This window comes from Aulonocara sp. 'chitande type north' Nkhata Bay, linkage group LG10 (assembly GCF_057382095.1).
Source record: "Aulonocara sp. 'chitande type north' Nkhata Bay isolate Kocher_YH1m ecotype deep benthic linkage group LG10, A_spYH_male_GT1.1, whole genome shotgun sequence".
Taxonomy (NCBI): domain Eukaryota; kingdom Metazoa; phylum Chordata; class Actinopteri; order Cichliformes; family Cichlidae; genus Aulonocara; species Aulonocara sp. 'chitande type north' Nkhata Bay.
In genome coordinates, this window is record NC_141353.1 from 36,035,224 (window position 1) to 36,057,864 (window position 22,641).

Genomic DNA, 22,641 nt, shown 5'->3' on the forward strand with positions numbered 1-22,641 from the left:
CGCCGGCACCTCGATTTTTTCTAAAATTGACTTGGTGCGGGGGTATCACCAGGTTCCCGTGCACGCCGAAGACTTCCCCAAAACTGCCGTTATTACCCCTTTCGGCCTATTTGAATTTTTGCACATGCCGTTCGGCCTGAAAGGCGCCGCCCAGACTTTTCAGCGGTTGATGGACTCTGTTTTGCGCAGGCTGCCTTTCGTCTTCGTGTACCTTGACGATATATTGGTGGCCAGCTGCTCTGAGAGTCAGTACGCGTCCCAAATGCATCAGGTTTTCCTAGTGCTTGGCGGCACACGGCCTGATCGTCAACCCCTCCAAGTGCCAGTTCGGCTTGCCGGTGCTGGATTTCTTGGGCCACCACCTTTCCGCTGACGGTGTGGTTCCGTTGCCAGACAAGGTCCGGGCCGTTTCGGCTTTTCCGCGTCCTGCGTCCGTTAAAGCACTGCAGGAGTTCTTGGGGATGGTCAATTTCTACAACCGCTTTCTCCCCAGAGCTGCGCACCTGCTGCAGCCTCTCTATGCTGCCTTGAAGGGTAAAACAGCTAAGGACCCGATTGATTGGCTCCCTGAACGCATTCAGGCATTTTCTGGGGCCAAGACCGCGCTGGCAAACGCCGCCCTGCTGGCCCACCCGTTTCCGTCGGCGGAGATTGCGGTGACCTCCGACGCGTCGGACGTGGCAGACAGGGGCCCCCAGTTCATTTCCGAGCTTTGGTCTGCCATGGCTGACGGCCTGGGGGTCAAGGTCCACCGAACCACTGCGTACCACCCGCAGGCCAACGGGATGTGCGAACGTTTCCACCGGTCGCTTAAGGCCGCGTTCCGTGCTTCTCTCACAGATGGCAACTGGGTTGACCGCCTTCCATGGGTTTTACTGGGGTTGCGCTGCGCAGTTAAAGAAGACCTTGGGGTTTCCCCGGCTGAACTTGTCCTTGGTCAGCCCCTCCAGGTCCCCGGGAAATTCTTGCCTGAGAGCCCACCCCGTGCTTCGCTCCCTCTGTGCTGTCTCTCCGTCCCCCAAGAGACTCGTTTTCTCTTCCTGGCCCAGTGCACCATTGTGTGCCCGACACCTTTGTTCCGAGGTCGTTGGACTCTTCGCAGTTTGTTTTTGTCAGGCATGACGCTCGTAGGCCTCTGCTGTGTCCACTGTATGACGGCCCCTTTCGGGTTATTCAACCGGGCCGGAAGCATTTCCTTTTGGATTTTGGGGGTCGGCAGGAGGCTGTTTCTATTGACAGACTTAAACCAGCACATGTGCTTCTGGATGACCAGGTGGTGCCGGTTCAGGCCCCCCGCCGTGGCCGCCCGCCTTCCAGTGGACTGGACAACCCTGCTTCTTCCTCTGGGAGCACCCCCCACCTGGCGGGGCCCGAGCTATCTTCAGTTTTTCCTGACCGCCCATGCCAGCCTGGCCCTCAGGCTCGTTTCCCCTCCGCCAGCTCTCCACCTCCGCGGTTCAGCCGTTCTGGACGTTTAATTAAAGCAAGGGTTCTGGACTAGGGGATGACCCTACTGGGTGTTTGGGGGGGGCATGTGTGGTGGACCACTGGAGGGCTCCACTCACACCCAGTTCTCAGGAAGTGTTGTTGCTGTGTTTTGGAGGGAAAGTGTTCAGTTCTGTGGTGATGAGTAATAAACGAGCAGTGTTTATCGAGAGCTCTCGTGTCGTCTGTGTTTACCTCCACAATTGTTCCCTTTACCCCGAGTCCTAAAGTGTATATTTATTTTTTTACTCTTAAATATTTATTGTTCGTTTACTTGCACTGCTGTAACTGGAGCCTCGTCGTCTCGTCTCTCTATATACTGGACTGTATGTAGCGGAGATGACAATAAAGTTTAATTTGACTTCAGCAGCGAGCAGACGCACTGAGGGCTCTCGCGCTCACTTTTTGCGTATAGAATTTTGAAAGCACATCGGTGCAAATTATAAGTCTGTATCATGATGTCTGGTGTTTTCGTGTTTGTTGTTTTGTTTTTATTTTCTTTTATTTCGCGAGTTGGTTATTAGATGCTGCTCCAGCCAGTCAGAGAATCCCCCGACGCCCCGCCCTCTCCTCTCTGCGCCGCAAGCAGCAGGCGCACTTCGCAAACGAAGGGCGCCCTTACTCCCAGCAAATGGGCGATAGAAAACCGATCGGTGCCTATGACATTCCCAATATGCGCTGGCATGATGTCGGGGCAGCATGAGTACAAGCAATTTTTTTTTTTGCCGATGCCCGTGATGCCGCCCCGGGCAACCGCCCGTGTCGCCCGTATCGCCCGTATCTAAAACCGCTACTGCCCATGTTTTCATATTCAGTGGTTCCTCGCTAACGCGGGTCACCTTTCGCGGCCTCGGTGTTTTGCTTTTTTTTTCTCTTTTTTTTAACAGCGCATTGTGTTCTGCGTCCTGATCTGCTGTAAACCATTGTCAATCAATCACTTGCCGTGTCTCCTGTACAGTACAGAATGCGTTCAGCTTGTCAAATTTACATAAATCTTCGATAGCTAGTAGTGTGACTCTGAAGTGCTGTACTGTATGTTTGCAAGTTTTCTTCCCAACAAACACAACAATGTCGACGAAACGTTTTGCATAATTGTAAAAAATAAAGTTGGCTACTTAGCGGATTTCACCTATCGCGGGTTATTTTTAGAAGATAACTCACGCGATAAACAAGGGAACAGTATATTCTGGCAGTTATCTCAGTAATATTTTTGAATACTAAGACATTTATGTGCCTTCTGTATATCTTTCTGTGAAACTACCAGTACACATTCTGATAAGTCTGCAAGAAATGTATTTTTATATGGTAATTTTGCAAAGATTTGAGTTCTTAGCTACTTGATTCCTTCTTTCTTATCAGTAGACCTATATGCGATTCACTCTGATTCACCTTTTCGCAGTCAGTCTTTGCTGACAAAAGGTGACACTGATTCAACATTAGAGTTTTTATTCAAACAATAATTATTGGCATAAAACAACTGCAAACAGTTTTCATTTACACAAAACAACCGACTAAAGTCACATACAGAACAAGCATACACCTTTTTTTTCAAAATATTTGAGTCGCCTTTTTTGTTTTATTGTGAATCATGCCTCAGAGCGTATCATTCATGCATTGACATCATGCAGCAGTATCTCTATGAGAAATAGGGCATTTAAGGGAAAGTTGGCATTTCCTTACTATTTTTGGTTAACTTAATATCCTCAAGGTTACATAATCTCATGACAGTGTTTTGTTAACAAAATCTTTTAAACAAACATGTGATATCGAATTTGTCATTGAACCTATATGTTGTACATGGGCAGAGATTACAGTTTTATTTGATTCTAAAAGAGGGATTCACACAATTGGAGACAATAGAGGACAGCCCGCATCAAGTAATTGCCAGTAAGCTAACTAACCATGTTTTCTCCACCTCTGGGACACTGAATGCTATCAGTTTTCAAGATCCACTTGAGTGTTTTTGTATTCTAACCTCACATTTATACCCAAGGGGTTAAAAAAAATCCCTTACATAATCAATACCTTTGTGAAAACTCAACGTCATGACCCCATATTACAAAGGCATAACCCCAAAAGGTTGGATGTCATTTCTCTGTAAGCTCTTTGTATGTTATGACACCTATTGTTCCAACCTGCCGACATGAATAGACCTGATCTATATATGCCCTACTTCTAACATGAATCAGACTCAATCGGACACAAATAATATGTATAACTGCTACCCTCACCAAGTCATCAACAGGCTAAAAAGGTATGTTTTCCAGAAACTTAATTCCCAGCTGAAGGTCCATTTGCTTACATTGTGTGTTTCTGCTTGGAAATTTTCACTAGTAGCTGAAGTGACTGTGCTTCCTAGAACCTTCTCTTTTATAAGGCCTTTTGTTTGTAGTAGCTTTGTTTCCTCTTTTCATTCTTTCTCTGTAAACTGTAGCTTAGATGTGCACACAGCTCACTGTGCAACGGTTCTGAATCCGAGTCGCATATATACCGAGTTCAAAGGAATATGGCTAGATGTTCCAAAAACAGAAGATAGAGTTATATGCAGTATATGTCCTTGGCGCAGAATATCATTTAAAAAAAAAAAAGAGAGACAAAATTCATCACAAATGAACCAGTTGGAGTGCCGTTTTCACAATGATCAATCTTTTTAAATGAAGAAAGGCCAGTTGAATACAGTATGTCAACTTGAATGGCTGATTCTTTTATTTTAAATTTGTTTATCTTCCATAATGATTCACACATCATTTTAAGTGTTTTGATGTGGTTTACTTTACACATCAATTTCTTGTTCATTTTGTATGTGAATACAGAAAAGTGTAAAACTCTATGTAGCACTCTCTGTCTCATTTCTTCCAAAGAAGCTGTTGAAGGCTTTTACTGTAACTTCATTTTTAGAGAAATCTTCAACCTCATTGGCCAATTATAGTTCAATTCAATTCAATTCAATTTATATAGTGTCAAATCACAAAAACAGTTCCCTGAAGGCGCAAATGTCAGAAATTCCCTATGAGAAAGCACTTGGTGAAAGTGGAAAGGAAAAACTACATTTTAACAGGAAGAACCTATCTTTGTGGGAAGCCCCTAGCAACCTAGGACTTTTACACTCTAACTAAGGGTTCAGGATCACCTCCCATATGGAAAAGATATATATAAATCTTATAAAGTTTTTATCTGTCTTGTATGAAACTTATATGAAAAGCATACAAGAGTGAAAACACATATAAGATCCCTTGAAAAATTATAAAATGGAACTTGTATGTTTTGTATACGTACTAAAAATATATATGAAAGTAATAATATATGAAAGTGTCCACTTTCATGAGTAAATCATGTAAGCCTTATATGATTTATATATGATTTACTCATGAAAGTGGACACTTTCATGAGTAAATCATATATGTTTTTACTATTTCTTTTCCATATGGGCTGCTTCAGCCCTAACTATATGCTTTATCAAAAAGTAAACTTATAAGTCTAATGTTAAAAGTAGAGAGGTTGTCAGGCTCCCAAATCCGAACTGGAAACTGGTTCCACAGAAGAGGGGCCCGAAGGCTCTGCCTTTAAATACCCTAGGAAACAAAAGTAAACCAGCAGTCAGAGAGCAAAGTGCTCTATTGGCATTATATGATACTATGAAGCCTTAATGGCAAGATGGTGCCTAATTATTCAAGACTTTGTATGTGATGAGAAGGATTTTAAATTTGACTCTGGGTTTAATAAGGAGACAATAAATAGAAGCTAATATTAGAGAACTATGTTCTGTTTTTTAATCTCTGTCACTGCAGCTCCCTGCAGCATTTTGGATCAACTGAAGGCTTTTGAGGAGTTTTTTAGGACAACCGCATAATAATGAATTACATTCAGTGCAGCTCTAAAAATTATGTTTTTAATTTTAGAGATACTGCGCAAATGCAATCTGCAGTCGTACGTATTTGTTTGGTATGCACAATGAAGGACATATCCTGGTCAAAATAATTCCTGGTTAGGAATCTGGTTAGATGCTATGTTTCTAAATTTGAAGGGCAGAGTACAGTAACCTCAGTTTTATCTGAATTTAGAAGCAGAAAATTAGAGGTCATCCAAGTCATTATGTCTTTAAGACATTATTCCAGTTTAACTAACTGGTGTGTGTCATCTGGCTTCATGGATAGACAAAGCTGGGTGTCATCTGCATAGCAACAAAAACGTATACAATGCCATTGAATAATACTGCCTGAGGGAAGCATGTATAATGTAAATAGACTTGGTCCTAGCATGGAGCCCCATGGAACTCCATGCTTAACCTAGTGCATGCTGGCTCACTGTCTTACTTTAGCAGTTGAATATGATGGCAGCATTTCAACAAATTATGTATGGCTATAAAAAGCCACCTTATAGCACCTTATAGCATGCAGCAACTTGCAGCAACTGAAAGGCTTTATACGGTTATTAATATCAGTAAATCAATCATTCTTTTTGCATACTTTTCCCATCCTTCTTTGTTGGAAAGGTGAAGAGATGTAATGTTTTGAAAAACAAAAACCCCCCAAAAATTAAAGTTAGACTTACAGCAGTATCAAGTACAATTACGGTAGGAAATTAAATGAAAGTCGGCCTGTCCACACTGGAAAACAGCCCATGGAGGTACCACACAATGCCCTTCAACCAAGCTATAGAGAAAACATTGGAACCTAATTTTTAATTTCATGCTTCCGTAAATCTAATGTAAGCTGATCCCACAAAAAATCCGCCTTTCACATTAACAATATAAAAGGGAAACACCACTATAAAGGAAATAATAGTCACCTAGTTAACAAAGGGATTCTTTTTCAAAGTGCTGGTAAATCCTGGGGGATTTCTGACTTGTAGTGAAGGTCATAGATCAAACAGATTGTGCTCTTCCAACTTCCCCTTTATATTTTATGCAAATTCCCAAAAATGTGTTGAAAAACATGTCACCTGTATACTGTGTGCTGCATAAAAGCATAACGCAATGGATATGGAACATGATAATATTAAGTATTTAAAAATAATACAGTGTCATTATTTTTTTAATCCTTAACACTGACTGCAGTAATGAAAAGCTATGAGAAAAAAACGTTCTCCTACTTCTTTTAGACATTTCTCAGCATTCTGGGAGCATCAGTTACTCCCCCTTATGTTTTATGTTCTGTCTTCTAACTGGTAATGAGGCTGAAGAGGGTGTTTTCCTCCAGTAAACAGATATTGTTTAGTATAACATTGTCATGGTCTGGTTGGGCACTTGCAGGTCTCAGACAGCGGCTCCTCCTCCTTTAGGCGGAGTCCGGTTGCCCCTCCCTGGCTGACCACCTGTGAGCAATCGTGCCAGCGGTATATCAGACCTGCGCTCTCAACCACTCATCGCCTGAGTATCTCCTATTCCCATCGATAGCACCCGGAGTGGAGATCTTGTTCCCCTCGCTCCCGTCCTCCTGGACCTGGGCCGCCAGCTGCTCACACAACGTGGCCTGCCGACCCACTGCTCACCTGCCTGCCTCCCCACGCCTCGACCGCTTCCGGGTTTTCCGCTCCACCTGTCCCCTCCATCTGAAACCAATGCCCCGGCCCCTACCTAGTCCTGTTTCTACCTCCCCGCTGTCCCCGCTGTTCAGCCGTCTCCTAGAGGTGTCTAGGTCGCCCTCATTTTCACAGACTAATCCTACGCGCCACTAGTGTGGTGGCGTCACTTTGTGTTTCACCTTTGTTTTCCTGTGGGCGGAAATAAATCATTTGTTTTCTGTCACCTCGCTTCCGGGTTGGTTTCTGCGCCTGTGTCCATCCCTGTTCCCTCGTGCCGTTGAGCCGTGACAAACATGTCTGCAGACTCCATCAATTGCTCCTAATATTGTTATAGTCTAACCCTTTTGGCTTTAAATAACACATCTGTGCAGATTACAAATCGCTAAACATCAATGATTTAATGTAGACCACTGTCTTATTGTTTTATTTGGTAACTATTTTAGATCTGTGCTCAGTCAATAGTCAATCACATGGCTACTTGAAATGATGACTCATAGTTACAAAGACACAATATCTGCCCTCAACTGGAAAGGAGCATTTTACTGTCTTTCAGCAGATTCTATTTGTTTAAATCCTTCAACTTTACAGTTTTAATGCACTGTCCAACTTATTGAATGAAGTGATTAAACCTACTCCATTTGTTATTTTTTGCTACAGATATTCTAATACATAAAGACTTGGTATTTCTGCTTCTGACAAATGTATAGTATAAACAATATACAGCTGATGATGCTATGTTTTGGTTCATGAAATAGTTTTGCATTTGCATTTCGTTGCCCTGTACCTGTGCATGTGCAATGACAATAAAGTTGAATTCTATTCTATTCTATTTTAAACTTATATGTGAGTTGAGATTAATATTGTCATACTGATGATCCAGTCAGATTGATTTTATTAGTTCTTACTGGATGTTGAAATTACACTGCACAGTCACCTCAACTGTGGAAGGGTAATGATTTGGGCTTGTTTTGCAGCCACAGGTTCTGGCCACCTTGTAGTCATTGAGTTGACTATGAGCTTCTCTGCATACCAAAGTATTAAAAGAACTGTGGATAAACAAATGCCCCCAAACCTCAATGACCTGTAAAAATGCTATAAAAGAAGAGTGGGCCAAAATTTCGCTTCAAAGATTTGACAAAGAGAGACTAAGTTAAGTTCTACAAACTATAAAAATCATGGGTTGAACTTTGTTTTGCATAGGACTACATAGAGTCTTGTGTAAATTTTCTTTTCCACAACTGCATCTTTACAACTTAATAAATATACCAGCAGTTAGCCAGAAAGCATGGGGGCATTTTCTTTGTTTTAAGTTTTTTTCTTCCTCCTCCAACTGCCACTCATTCAGGTGTGCAGAGATTTTGCATCAGATGTTTGTACTGCCCACAGAAAATTGTGGCATGAATAGAAAATTGAAATAAGGTATCTTTTCTGTCCCCTAACTAATTTAAGATGATTGCATTCCATAATAAAATACAAAGGAATAAAACGTTAGCTCCATGAGTTTAGTTGCTACCGCAATTTTTAACGCATGATGATGACAACGACTAAAAATGGCATTTTAAATTATGGTTTTTCACCCATGTTAAAAACAGTTTGCACGCATGCAATTAGACTCTGAAAACCTTAATTTAACCTAACATTAATTTACAGGAAAAAAGCAAAAAAAGACCGAAAATATTAGCAAGATATGAGTGAATATTTATCTCCCCAGAAACTTGACTTCAAATGAAAGACAGTGCGCCTTTGAGCTGGATGTAAAATATTAGCTGCTTTTTGCTAGCAAATGACCCTTTCTTAACTTAAACTTAATGCATTTAAAAATGTGGTTCTGTGTGACTAACTTTTAACTCTTTAATTGTCATATTCATATTTGTTTGCTTCCCACCATATATGGGAAAGAAAAAGTTGCCAACAATAGATTTTCAAGACAAAGCAGTTGGTCACCTCAAAATATGTAGACTTGCTCTGTGTGTATGGTGATTGTTTCTTTGTCGTCTCCGAGAAGTTTGGAAAGTTAGCCTGGTGTAACTTAATCCTTATATTTTTGTTAAGCCACTGTTTTGGGTGCCACTCAAGGAAGGAGCCCTGAATTAGTCCTTGAAATCACAGACAAAGGCTATGAACAGCCAACATGTTTCTCTGCACCTCAGGAAGGAATTAGTCTTTGGTAGTAATTTGTTAACCTGCTCTATGATTCAGAGGCTCCGGGCATTTCCTTGTCAATACTCATATAACAGCAGTAGTTACAAAATATTTTCTGTATCCGAAATATAATCACAGAGTCACCTTAGCCAACTCACTTGGAGTGTTAGATATTAGATTAAGGAAGGTAGGCAGTAATTTGTGGGGGGGAAAAGAAAAAAGAAGCTTTTACATAATCTTTACCCAGAACATTCATCTAAGTTCCACACTGCACATAAGTTATGCCTTTGTAGCAAACAAACAGGCTTGTTTTTACCGTCATGCATACAAGAAGGTAAAGAGTGCTGTGCCTTATGCTTTCACTTATTTGTCAGTCATCAGCTTTCAGTGGGAATAATTGCCTCAAAATCCCGCAGCTCTCCTGTTTTAGAGCACCTCTGTGTGAGAGAGTCCTACATACACACACAGGACCTAAGCCAGAGCCTTGTCCCTCTCTGCAAGTGTGTGCAGGGATGAGTAGGACCACACCTTCTGAGAGCACTACCTGAAACTGGAGATGCGGGGGTACCAGTGAAGGGTTAGCTTTCATTGTCTTTGTCTTTTTTTTGCCCCTCCTGGTTCTTTTAAGCATAGACAGGTACAGGGCCTTTGACTATTAACATACAATGCTCTGGTATTTATTGTTTTACGTAATCTCTATCACTGAATCCAGGTACTTATAGTCAAGCAGGGTTAAGGAGATGAAAGACCTAAAACACGTAGCGCTGGATACTCTGAGCTCCCTGCCTCCATTTCTACGCAAACTTTCTGTATATTCCGTGTGACTTTTGGAATTAAGTTGCCAGCTATTTGTGCTCTGATGACATTTTTGTAGGTTTCTTTTGTCGGGAAGAAACCAGTTTTATTTTTATTTAATTTTTTGTTGTGGGGCAAGATAATTTTTTACATCAGGTATGTATTTTTTTATATGAAATACTGAGTTTATATTGCTTTATTTCAAATGCTGTCTTTGATCATTATGACCATTTTTACATGAATCGAACTTGACAAGTCAGTGGATGTTAATGTCTTTAAATCTACCTTTTATCTGTCACTGAAGTGACCGATAAGTGTACATTGCTGTATAACTGTACATTGACACTGATCTCAGAACATTAAAATCATATAGTGTTAAATTTGTTGAGGTACTTTTCTCTAAGAGTTCTTTCTTCTTTCATAATTTGTCAGAAAAACTACAAAAGTATCACTTTTTTAATATCTACAGTGAGATTATATGTTGAAAAACCCACCAATTCTCTTTTTCAATGGCACAAAAACGTCTCCGTTAAAGGGACTGACAGTGTTATTCTCTGCTTTTTCTCCGATATTAAGGGGTATTTTTGTGGGGCCGAGATCTTTCAGCTATTTCTGTGAGAAGGGAGGGGAAGCAGAGCTGACACAAAAGGCAACATTATTCCCCAGCGGATCTGCGCTACATCCTACCATGAATGGAGTATTGAAAAACATAACATTGGGGACTAGATTATTTTTCATCCCTCATAACTGAGCCATTTGTCCCAGAGTTTCAAGTGGTTTGTTGGTACAGTCTGCAAATGAGACAGCCGTGGTTCTCCAGTGCTGCGCTGGTGTTAAAATCCCCACCTCCCAATTGGATGTACAATGACTTCTCTGTGGGCTTCTGGCCTTTGGAACTGTACCTTTGGAGACAATGCAAATGGAACTGACCTGGATGAAAACATGTCAGTCCATAGTTTCTGCTTTTACGCTTTCTTGTCACTAAATGGCCTTGCAAAAGTGGTGTGTTAAAGTTGCCTCGGCGAGCCCCCAAACGTTATATTTATACCGTAGAGCTGCTAAATATTTTAATGTCCCTCTCACATGCCTTTGTCTTTTTGCCTAACGCTCTCCAAGGAGACTAGAGGCGCCCCCACAGTGTCATCAGGTGCCTAAGCATTTTGGAGGTTTCTAGTGACAGATTGCAGGAAGCAGCGTTTTTGCCTGACGATGGGGACCACAGAAAGCAGAAATGTCTTTTTGTGCCCCCTAGGTCCGGAATGTCCACTATCTCGAGGGGCCAATATCAAATTCTCCCCTCATCATCCCCTAATACACATTCCTGTGTAAGGTCAGGGGGGATTCTGCATGAGCAAAGAGACAAACAACCACATGCTTCTAACAACACTTCTTGATTCTTTGCTTGAAAGCTCCATGAGAAATTTGGAATTGAGCAATTGCAAAATTCCTCATCACTGATGAAGAATTGAGTCTGCAAAATGAAAACAGGCTTCACACGCCAGTCCTATAACATCAAAGTGAACTGGATACTAAAAAAAAAAGTGATCAGGGTGTTTAATAAATTTATATGTTTGAATTATATAAACAGAACACAAACCTTCTGATCAGGCTGAAACTGATTTGAGCAGTTCAGGAAATTTAGGTCCAGCCTAAGCTAAATACATCTACGACACAATTCGCTGGTGTTTCTATACTTAGCTGAAAACTGTGTTCCCTTCCAGTCCTGTTTTTAAGGAACAAATAAGTTTCACAGCACTCAGATTTTAGAAGTTTTTGCAATGCCCTTGTCTTTGTCCTTGCCCTCATAATAATTTTTCCTGTGAAATTAAAGTAAAATCCGGTGTCTCCTACTACTACTTTCTAAAAAGTAAAAGGGCACGATTTTGATTGAAACTATACTGTAACATACCATAACACAGTAATGTGCTGTTTGCATTTATTTTTCTTCAAAGACAACAGCACTGATATTAATAAAGCATACTACTATGCAAAACATTTTGTATTTTATTGTATTGTAAGTTAGAATATAAAACACCTTGAGGCGATTGGTTTTTAAAGCCTGAACTGTGAAATGAATAATGGCCAACGAATTATTTTAAAAATGGGGAGTTTATTGAACCATCTGACAACTTTGTTTTAAAAATTAATTAAATTTTAATTTCCATATATGATTTTTAATTTGTTTTTGTATTGCCACATCTGAGATTTATTTTTTAAAGTCCTTTAAAATTTTGTAAAAACAGTTTTTATTGTTAAATTTGTTTAAGTTTTTAAGGTGAAAAAATAATAACACTAATGATGAGGAAGTCTCCACTACTACTACAACTAGATGCGGAGGAGATATAAATAAACTTGAACTGGATTTTCAGTATAATGCTACTGTGCAGTTTATGTTGAAAATTTTAAACCTTTTTGCACCACTACTGTGCATCCTTATACATTTTTCTTTTAATTAATTTGCGGTACTAAATAAATGTCATTCATTTCAGTTTCTCAGTTCTGAAGAATGAAGGGTATTTAGAATCTGGTTACATTACTATCTGACGATGATTACTGAGTGATTTGTCGGTGAATCCCAATATTCTCTGCCTGATGGAAAACCCCTTGAAAAAATGACACAGGTATCCAACTGTGCTTGTAACACAAGACTTCTCCAGCTGCTGATAATGGTCACAAGCTAACCTTCCTCACTTTCAACTATGAGGGCAACAGATGTCATCCTGCTGCCAGATCTGACCACTGTGTCCATTTTGTGCTTACAAAACTGCAATGTAACACAACACTTTGTTGTCTATATTCTCCTTGTTGTTTTGGCAGTACCATTAATAGATGGTGCCATGTCCTGATATCTGTGAAACGTGGGTGGCTGTTTGAATGAAAACAGAGATTCCTCACATCCTTTTTGTGTCACTTAGGAAACAACCAGCGTCATGTGATTCCTGGGAAAGATTTTTGTCTGAGCTGTCCTCTTCTATCAGGCTTGACCTCAGACTACCATCAATACAATACCAACAGCTTCGGGCTTAATCAGTGAAAACAATCCAATACTACTAATTAGGCTTGTCTGAACCAAGATTAAAAACAGCTGGCTGCAATGTTGTAGTAGAAAAGTGTAGCCCACTGGTTACATCTCAACATTACGGGACACCAAATTAGAGGGACTGAGCGAGTGTGAATCTGTGTTTTGCAGGCGGATGGCCAGTCAGGGAGCCATGCGAGGCCAGCGCGTGGTGGAGAGTGAATGCAGGTGCTGGAACCCAGCCGTCTGGCTCCTGGTTTCTCTGCTGGGAACCCTCGTCTTGGTAGCCGTCAGCATTCTGTTGAGATTTGGTGAGTGCTTGGAAATGGGAGTACGTTCAATGAATTGCTGCACATAAGGGAAGACCGTTCACTCATGATGCTACCTGAATGTAATAATGCAGAAAGCTTTACTTCATGTCATGTGATAGTAGACAACAAATTATGTTTGTTCTGCATCATCATTGCTGTGCATTGTTGTCCATTACAATGTGACAAAAAGAAAAGCTTAAGGAGTTTATGCTTTTCTTTCAGATTCTCGGTGACCAGTTTGGGATAGAGCAGCTTATTAAATTATGTCATTTCCCATAGGGGACATATTCCCACTAACCAAAGGCTGGACTGTGGCTGTAAGAAGTCTAAAATCTTAAGTATGCTGTACACTTCCATTAGATTATTTTTTTTCAGTGAGTGCCTTCAACATACTGTCTAATCCATGAATTCACTTTGAGATTTGGGACATCTCCCAAAACAGAAAATGTTGCCATGGAGATGAATTGAGCCAGTTTGTGACACATGAGATGATTTCTTCTGTGCCACTGTTTAAGCACATTCGAGGCACTAATAATGCTCGAGAACCTGGTGTACTTGCAAGTAAACGCCCTGTAGATGAGTGCTTTTGTGTCCACAGCCACTACCTGGCCAGTGTTTCCACAGCAATAGTTGGTTAAAAGCCCTGCAGTTGATTTTGAAGTGAGACAAGATCAATTTGACTCACTGAATCAACACGTGGGCACAGCAACTTATTTAAATGTGCTGACAGCACATAACTGCTTTTGTCTCTGGACAGAGCCAACAGATGACGAAACGTGTGCCTCACTAACCTTTTAATTTTGTGCTTTAATTTCAGGGGACATCAAAATAAGCAGACGGGCTTTACCCGGTAAGTAACATCCAAGTTAATCGCCACTTACTTTTCTATTTCCTTGCGATCCGCTCTTCCAGAAAACAAATGCAAACCCTGCATGAGACCTTAGGTTTCATGTATGTTCATGTTTCAGAGTCACAAACACATGGGACCAGCCCGTGAAGTGACCCACATTGGGTGCAATGGTTATCTCTTTAGTGTCTTTGTTCGGTGCAGAAATCTGAGATATTGTATTAGTCTTCGGGCATAGACTGTCCTCCATCCATTGTGGGATGTAGCCTCACATCACAGGGTTGCACATGGACCCCTTGTGTTTTGCATAGCAATATATATACTTAAGCATGAAAATGCTTCAATGTAGTCAGCTTAATATAAAGTAAGCTGTACTTGATGAGAGTATTTGCAAAAGTTAAAGCAGGATGCTAACATATTTCTGTAGCATCGGGTACAGTCTGAACAGGCCTGCTGTTGTGATTTCAGTCTGTCTCTCATGTTACAGGAAAATAGATATAGTAGATATAGTGTACAGTAACTATAGAACAACAAAAACCACCTTTCATCAAATAATTTAACCATACACTCTCACTTTCTTTCACATGTCCAATCCTCCCTTTGTTTTCAGACAGTGGCGTGCAAAGCCCAGTGAAGACGGAGTATCAAGGTAAGTTTGAAATAGACAGTGACCTCCACATCCAGTCCACACATTCACATCCATCTGGCAACAGCCTAAAACATTCGGGGTGAAAAAATTATCTGCATCCTAGTCACGTCATGAAAACCTATCAGCGTCTGGCTGTATGTCAGTGAAAGAAAGTACAGAAGGTAGCACAGCGCCTGGGGCTCTTTAAACAAGGTCACTTTCCCAGCTCTCCATTTCTCTAATCCCTACTTAATTGCTATATAACCTCCTATCCTCCTCCTGCATCCATTTCACTCACTTCCAAGGAGTCATGTGGCTTATTGATAGCCTTAATTTAGGATTAGACTTTTTTTTCCCAGAGGAATTTTTTCTTTCCTATTACCTGTCATTACATTAGAGCCTGGCCAGTCTCTTTTCTTCATATCAGAAGCACATGTTTTCAAAATGTCTCCTCTGAGAGAGAAAGCCTGACAAATATTTTCTGCTCATCTCTCTGAAGTACAACTGATGAATGGGCGGAGCAGGTGTGAGGGCAGAGTGGAGGTGCAATACAACGGCTCGTGGGGCACCGTGTGTGATGACGATTGGGACATGGTGGATGCAAATGTCGTGTGTCGTCAGCTGGGATGCGGGGTGGCTGTGGCGGTGTACAGCAGCTCTAAGTTTGGACAGGGCACTGGGCTCATCATGTTGGATAATGTGGACTGCAGAGGAAGTGAAATGGAGCTCAGCCAGTGCCGTAGTCTGGGGTGGGGCATCCACAACTGTTACCACTATGAAGATGTGGGTGTCACCTGCAGAGGTAAAATACAAAATTCTAAGTGGATAAAACCCCAAGTGGGAGGAGGAAAAAAAGGAATAAACATAATGAAATTGCTGCTTTTCTTTTCATTCGGCCGCTAGAACCAACCTTGCTGGGGTTCAGAGGTCTTGAGGAACCCAGCACACCACCCCAGTCCATATCTGGTTTACGTAAGTGCCCTCTGCTTTTATGAAAATGAGACTGGTCTTCTGCCAGTGTATAGATAGATAGATTATTGAAACAGATACCTAACCCAGCAAAACATGAAAATTAATATAATAAATATGTCATGACTGACACTTTGTTCATATAAAAATTAAAGCTGCACTAATTTGTATACATAGGTCTATACAAAGTCATTTGTATGTGAGTGTGTTAACTCACTGTATTATAATCATTTACCTACAGAAAAATGATCCTCAAAACTGAAGTTTCTCTCTGTCTTGTAGAGACTTTCAGTTCACATTTGCTGTTTTACTGCACTTTTTGCTATTTGTCCTTCTCTCATGATGGATGTGGACCCAAATGCAGAAAACAAAAGCCATAACCTCTATTCCAGCATAGCAGGAGTCCAATAAGTGTCAAACAACAAAGTCCAAAACCAGGGAATACTCACAAGCAGCCATGCAGGAAAAAAACAGTGAACAAAAACAGCATGACACGACAGAGAACTAAGGCCAGCTGAGGCTTTAAATGCCAGGGACTAATCCTGGAAAAAACAACAGCTGGGGAAAATAAAGAACAGGTGAAACACATGAATGATAACAGCACAGGGGATATAAAACTTAATACCAAATACAGGAGAGAACTAACTTGCAAAGTAAAGCAGGACACGAGTGACAAACGGGGCACAGAGACAAAAACTCAAGTTAAACTGAAAGCAAAGAATAATATGAATAACCAATAACCATAAACTGAAAGAAAGATTATAGTAACAAGCCTAGAAAACAAACTCTAAACAAAACATAAAATATAGCACAAAGAACTAGATTAAAGCAACAACTCTAAACATATATGACACAGAAAACCCAGGTCATGGGATGACTAAAGGTTCAAATGAAACAAAAAACTGCTCAAACTTAAAGCATACTTAAACCCAAAAGAAAACTATGGACCATGACACTCCGAGCCCAAAGGGAGAACGAACTAAAACCAACAAATTGAATTCATCTGGTGGCCATAAGCATGCCTGCTTATATTACTCTGTTTTGGTTGGATGTGCAGCTGGCAGATGTGTGTGAATTTGAAATTGAATGTTTGATTACATAGCAGTGAGGGTTTTTTTGTTTTTCTCCATACCATAATGCACCCAAGCCAATCTATTGTCGTAGGTCTAAGCATCTAAACCAACAGGTGTGAAGATTAACTCCACACCTGTATGTGGAGTTAATCTTCAGGGGACAAAACTGATGAAATTGCTTTAAGCAAAAGATGCTGCACTGCCTCGCTGTTAAATAAGCAGATTAGGTTTTTCATATACTTACATCAGTGCAATACAAATTTTAAAAGTAATATATAAACAAACAAAGTATGACACAGACCACAGGGAACACCTTTAATTTATGTTGTATACTGTAAAGAATTCACCATCAGATCAGTTTTTCTTTAGATGATTTTCACGCCCTAATCAAATTGTTGCTGACAGGTGGTATGCCAGATGTTGCCACGAAATGCAAGGGCAGGTTGCATTAAAGAATGAACAATGGTTTATTTTGTCATTGTGCTCAGTCAAAAATGCGGGAAGACTCACAAAATGAACAATTTCATTAATCAAGGAACACAAATAGAACTGAAGCAATATATTATTTCAGTTCACCTTCAAAGACTTGTGGGATAATGGAAACTTTTGAACACGCCCCAAAGGCCTCATGAATTCCAGGCCATACCTATTGTTTGCTGGGTTTGCCTTTGTAGCAGTCATCCTCTTGTGTTTTCTTATAATCCCCCAAAGAATTGTGAGAGACCAAAAGAAGAAGAAGAAGAATTTAGTTAACAAGTTGACGTATCTAGCTACTTTTCCATTAACCACTATGTAACCCTGTGGGAATTGAGTAAAGGCGTCCAAATTCAGGGCTTTCTTAAATGATGGACACATAAGAATGGCTATTGTCTCCTTGTTTCTGTCCACAAAGAGGCATATGATGACAACATCTGTGCTTAGTGCAATATTAGATGTCAATTTAGCGCTTCACTTTTGGTTTTTCCTCTGCACTCTGTAGTGTGCATTGTATTGCCTTCTTTCTGTGTATCAGTGTCAAATCACAGCAGCTGCTGTTCCCTTTGATACCCCCAAAATGACATACATAGAGAATCTAATAAAAACTTACAGAGTATAAAAATATGCTCTGTAAAGAAAAAGCTTTATCAAGATTAGTGCCTACAAATCCCTCCCTCTCCTGCTTACTTTAGGAGATGGCACCATCCGTCTGATTAATGGACAGAACTCGTGCCAGGGCCGAGTCGAGATCTTCTACCAGGGAAACTGGGGGACAGTGTGCGATGATGACTGGGTACTCAACAATGCCAAGGTAGTATGCCAACAGAGTGGCTGCGGCAGTGCTGTCTCTGCACACACCAACTCCTACTTTGGCTACGGTACCGGGCTAATTCTTCTGGACAACGTCAACTGCCAGGGCACGGAGCAGGACCTGACTAAATGCAAGAGCCTGGGTTGGGGTAAACACAACTGTGGCCATCATGAGGACGCTGGGGTCACCTGCACCGGTACTCTTAGAACTGTCACATTAGCATGAGTAGCACACCTGCAACTAAGATATTAAGTTCACAATTACACTTTAGCATGATAGCCTGCCAGAGTGAAAGTTATGTTATGTAAGTGAAACTTATGGCAAAAATTTAGCAAGTATCAGAAAATCAGTCAGATTCATCTTAGCTGGACAGCAAAAATGTCTGCACAGAATTTAGTTGCATTTCATAAAGCACTGGTATAAATTTTATTTTTCACCCACTTTAGGGTCCACTACTATACCACCAGTAGCAACAGGGGCCCAGAGAGGGCTGTGGGGAACATTGAACACTGAAGGTAAAACGTACCATTCACTACACACTATGTTCAACTTTGTGCAAACAAGCTCAGTCTGATTATTGCTTCTGTTCACCAGCCTGTTCCATTTGTTGTCCTGGGTTAATAATTAATAATAGGAACAAAATGTGCATTTTGATATATGACCAACAGGGTGAGCCATTCTTCCCCTGTTGATCATATACATGCTGCACCACAGTGCCACAAAACAAAGTGGTGCATGTGTTCCATAACCTAACCCTGCCATCATAAACGGGTTGTCTGGTGTATTCATGTATCAAGTAATTGTATTTTTTCTGTCTTCCCCTACAACTACACAAAAAGTTCCAGTCACCAAGTCACCAAGCACAACAACAACAGTTACAACAACAACAACAACAACAACAACCACCCAAACAAGAGGTAGCATTCTGTTTGATGTATAAAAATTAAGTGTGTGTGTGTGTGTGTGTGTGTGTGTGTGTGTGTGTGTGTGTGTGTGTGTGTGTGTGTGTGTGTGCGTGCGTGCGTGCGTGCGTTTTAGTATTGAACACTGTGCACCATCAGCAATGTAATCTACAAAGAAAAGAATTTCTAGTCTAAAATTGCAATAACGCATCCGTGTGTTTCGCCTCTTGCAGTTACGTCAGCCATTCGTGTGGTAAATGGCAACAGTAGCTGCCAGGGTCGTGTAGAGGTCCTCTACAAAAATGTTTGGGGGACAGTGTGTGATGATGACTGGGACATGCCCAATGCCAAAGTAGTGTGTAGGCAGCTTGGATGTGGCGCACCTATTGCAGCCAAGTCCAATGCCTACTTTGGCCACGGTTCAGGCCCAATCTTGCTGGACAATGTGGATTGTAGTGGATTTGAACTAGAGCTATCCCAGTGCTTCCACCTGGGGTGGGGTCAGCACAACTGTGGCCATCATGAGGATGCTGGAGTTATCTGCGCACGTAAGACCTTATTTATTTTCTCGCAGCACTAAACTAGGCTTCATTAAACATACACTTATAGCACGTGCATATACTGAACTTGGTAAATGTCTGTAATGTCTGTACTATTGTCATATGAACAATGTTGGGAAGGTTACTTTTAAAATGTATTCCACTACAGATTACAGAATACATGCCCCAAAATGTATTTCGTAACGTATTCCATTATGTTACTCAATGAGAGTAACGTATTCTGAATACTTTGGATTACCTATTATATTATCATGCTTTTTACAACTACATGAATGTACTATTGCTGTGTGAATTATTACTTTTACTGAATGTTACTCACCATACCAATACCGATTAGATTTTTTTAAAATCTTAATATAAAATGAGTAACAGTAGGGTGGACATTAGGTAAGGCTGCACTTTTTGCAGCGATCTCGTATAGAAAACTGTTTCACACGTATATAAAACAGGTCCACGGCTCTGAACCGTAGTAAAGGGACCTCTGGGTTCCGTGTCAGGCTTGTAGATGAAAACTAGCTTTACTTTGTTGTCTGGGTCAACCTTGCTAGCGAGAGACAGAGAGAGGCGTTGAAAGGCTGCTTCAATAGAATATTTTGTTTTGGAGAAAAACACGAAAAAGGTGTACAGTTGAGTCTTAATAGCTTACTTACAACTGGGCTCGTCAGGCACTCTTTTTGGCTGCAGTGGTTATTATTATATTTGCATGCTTCCATCACCCGCTTCTGGTCGGTGACAGCTCATACTTTTTGACTCTCCTTTTTCTCCCTCCCTCGCTCACAGACACATAACGGGTATGGCAATCGATTCTCCCTGCAGCACGGACTACACTGCCCATGAGGCTACATTCTTTAGGGCGATGCCTGTAACACTCTGCCTATTGCCTTCATATTAAATCATTTTTGTGAATAATTTTTAAAAATATTTCTTCACGTCATTATGCGGGCCGCAAGTAGGTGTGACATGGGCCGCGAGATTGAGACACAGACATTAGAGCATCTTAATGCGTGTTTTGTCAAAAATAGAGAGGCTATAGTTAGGCATAGCCAAACATATGAAACAGGAAAATACCGCCGTGTAATCCCTTTATTTCAGCAAAGTAACTGTATTCTGAATACCACCTTTTTAAATGGTAACTGTAAAGGAATACAGTTACTCATATCTTGTATTTTAAATACGTAACGGCGGTACATGTATTCCGTTACTCCCCAACACTGCATATGAACATATGAATGACTTCTGGCTTTGCGGGAACTTCATGAGTTCCCCTAAAAGCCCATACCACCTATGTATCTAGTCATCTACACCCGCCCTGCTGGGCTGGCCAGTTGCAATGCATGACTATAGTACTTTGAGGACGAAACAGCCCAGAGAGCATGAAAAACAGTGGATGAGTCAAGGCACATCAGCGTCACTGAATGCCTCCATGCCAAATATGACTTCTTTCAGGCTAAATCAAAAGCACAAATATCCTCTTTTATATGTACTGTAAATCCTTGGTTCCAAATTAATCAGGAAATGTTTTAATGCAGTTTCTTTTTAACAGTAGCAGTTGCTTTGAGTAGTTTTGCCTTTAGTAAGTAATTAGAACAGATAAAGGGGTGTAATTTGTGCAAACATCTTTACAAAAACATAGTCTGTTATAAACAGACTGTTATAAACAGACTTTGCAGAGGCAATATCTTGATGAAATTGCCTCTGCAAAGTCTGTGTCTGGGTTATTGGCTTCTAGGAACAGAAGAAGCAAACAGGTTTCTTATAAGTCATTAAAATCCCTGTTAGATAAGTGTGATATTACTTTTGTGACCTAATATTCAATGACTATTCCTTGAATACATGAACATAATTCTCTCTTCTCTGTTTCCCCTTAGCTTTTGATCCCCAGTTTTTTGATCTTGCAAGTGTGCGTGAATTCAGAGTAACAGAAACAATACCAACAACCACCACCACACAACCACCTGAAGGTAAGTCACATATACCCTCAGTTATTTCACAATAATGTCACCTTCCTCTGGACTGATTCTCAGAAGCAATCAATGCTCAAAGTTTAAAAGAATTGTTTTTTATGTAGGTTTGGTAAGACTGGTGGGTGGCCAGCACCGGTGTGAGGGTCGAGTGGAAATGTACTTGAATTCAGGATGGGGCACAGTGTGCGATGATGCCTGGGACCTCCCAGATGCCCAGGTGGTGTGCCGTCAAGTGGGCTGCGGTGAAGCCATAGCAGCTCGGGGAGAAGCTTACTTTGGGCCCGGCACGGGAACAATCCTGCTAGACAACCTCAAGTGCAGAGGTACTGAGAGATCCCTGCAGAGCTGCTCCCATATATCCTGGAATGTACACAACTGCGACCACTCTGAAGATGCTGGTGTCACCTGCTCGCCATCATGATTTCAGCAGAACCGCACTCCCACCAACATGTGTTAGGATGTGGGTGTACCGTCCTCGGACTTGTGTACATTATGTAAATAACAGCTGACACATTGCTGAAGTAATATTCCACCATCACCAACATAAGTAACAGTTAATATGCCATTCCATGATTATATTCTATAACTATATAAGCCTATTAAGCACTTTATAAATATATTATGTAAAACAAAATGTACACAGTTGTTTGATAAATGAAGAAAAGTAAAGCTTTTAACTGTCTGTCTTTCTGTTTTTGTTAAAATATATACTGTACATGTTATTTTTCACTTAAGGAATATACTTGAGGAAGTCTGTGGATTAAAGCTATTTTTACAGAACAGCCTCTGCTCCACAATCCACAAATATGTATGATATAACATAAATGACACTGTATACTATAATCTATAACACTGAAATACACATAAATAAATGTGGTATAGCTTGTATATACATGAAATAACTGTGCTTTTATTCCATAATTATTTATATATATATATATATATATATATATATATATTAGGGGTGCAACGATATTCATATTGATATTGAACCGTTCCAGTCGGGCTACCAAAATTTATCTCTGCCCTGCCCGTCGGCCTATTGTAGGAAGGAAAAATATATGTCAATGCTTTTGCATTGTTTCGGAAATATAGCTGGGTAATTATGTCATTGGCATCGGTGAGCCACTGTCAA

The 22,641-nt window shown here is 40.7% G+C and overlaps 1 protein-coding gene across 2 annotated transcripts; it reads left to right on the forward strand.

The window, feature by feature from the left end:
- The first annotated feature begins 9,931 nt into the window (after positions 1-9,931).
- LOC147321338 (scavenger receptor cysteine-rich domain-containing group B protein) lies at positions 9,932-22,355 on the forward strand. Of its 2 annotated transcripts, XM_086309750.1 has the most exons (12): positions 9,932-10,101; positions 13,136-13,275; positions 14,093-14,125; positions 14,733-14,771; positions 15,250-15,552; positions 15,654-15,722; positions 17,962-18,276; positions 18,527-18,595; positions 18,920-18,997; positions 19,216-19,530; positions 21,411-21,503; positions 21,611-22,355. In XM_086309750.1, the coding sequence occupies exons 2-12, from the start codon at positions 13,140-13,142 to the stop codon at positions 21,925-21,927; spliced, it is 1,767 nt and encodes a 588-aa protein (XP_086165876.1). In that variant the 5' UTR covers positions 9,932-10,101; positions 13,136-13,139; the 3' UTR covers positions 21,928-22,355. The 2 variants fall into 2 exon arrangements, with proteins under 2 accessions (XP_086165876.1, XP_086165875.1); XM_086309749.1 differs by lacking the exon at positions 9,932-10,101 and having other exon boundaries at positions 13,081-13,275.
- The last annotated feature ends 286 nt before the right edge of the window (positions 22,356-22,641 follow it).

Excerpts from the sequence above, each read along its gene's own strand:
- LOC147321338 (XM_086309750.1), top strand. The coding sequence starts at position 13,140 with ATGGCCAGTCAGGGAGCCATGCGAGGCCAGCGCGTGGTGGAGAGTGAA. Across the intron at positions 14,126-14,732 it reads AAGCAGACGGGCTTTACCCG|ACAGTGGCGTGCAAAGCCCA; the intron begins GTAAGTAACATC and ends CTTTGTTTTCAG. Across the intron at positions 18,596-18,919 it reads GGGAACATTGAACACTGAAG|TTCCAGTCACCAAGTCACCA; the intron begins GTAAAACGTACC and ends CTACACAAAAAG.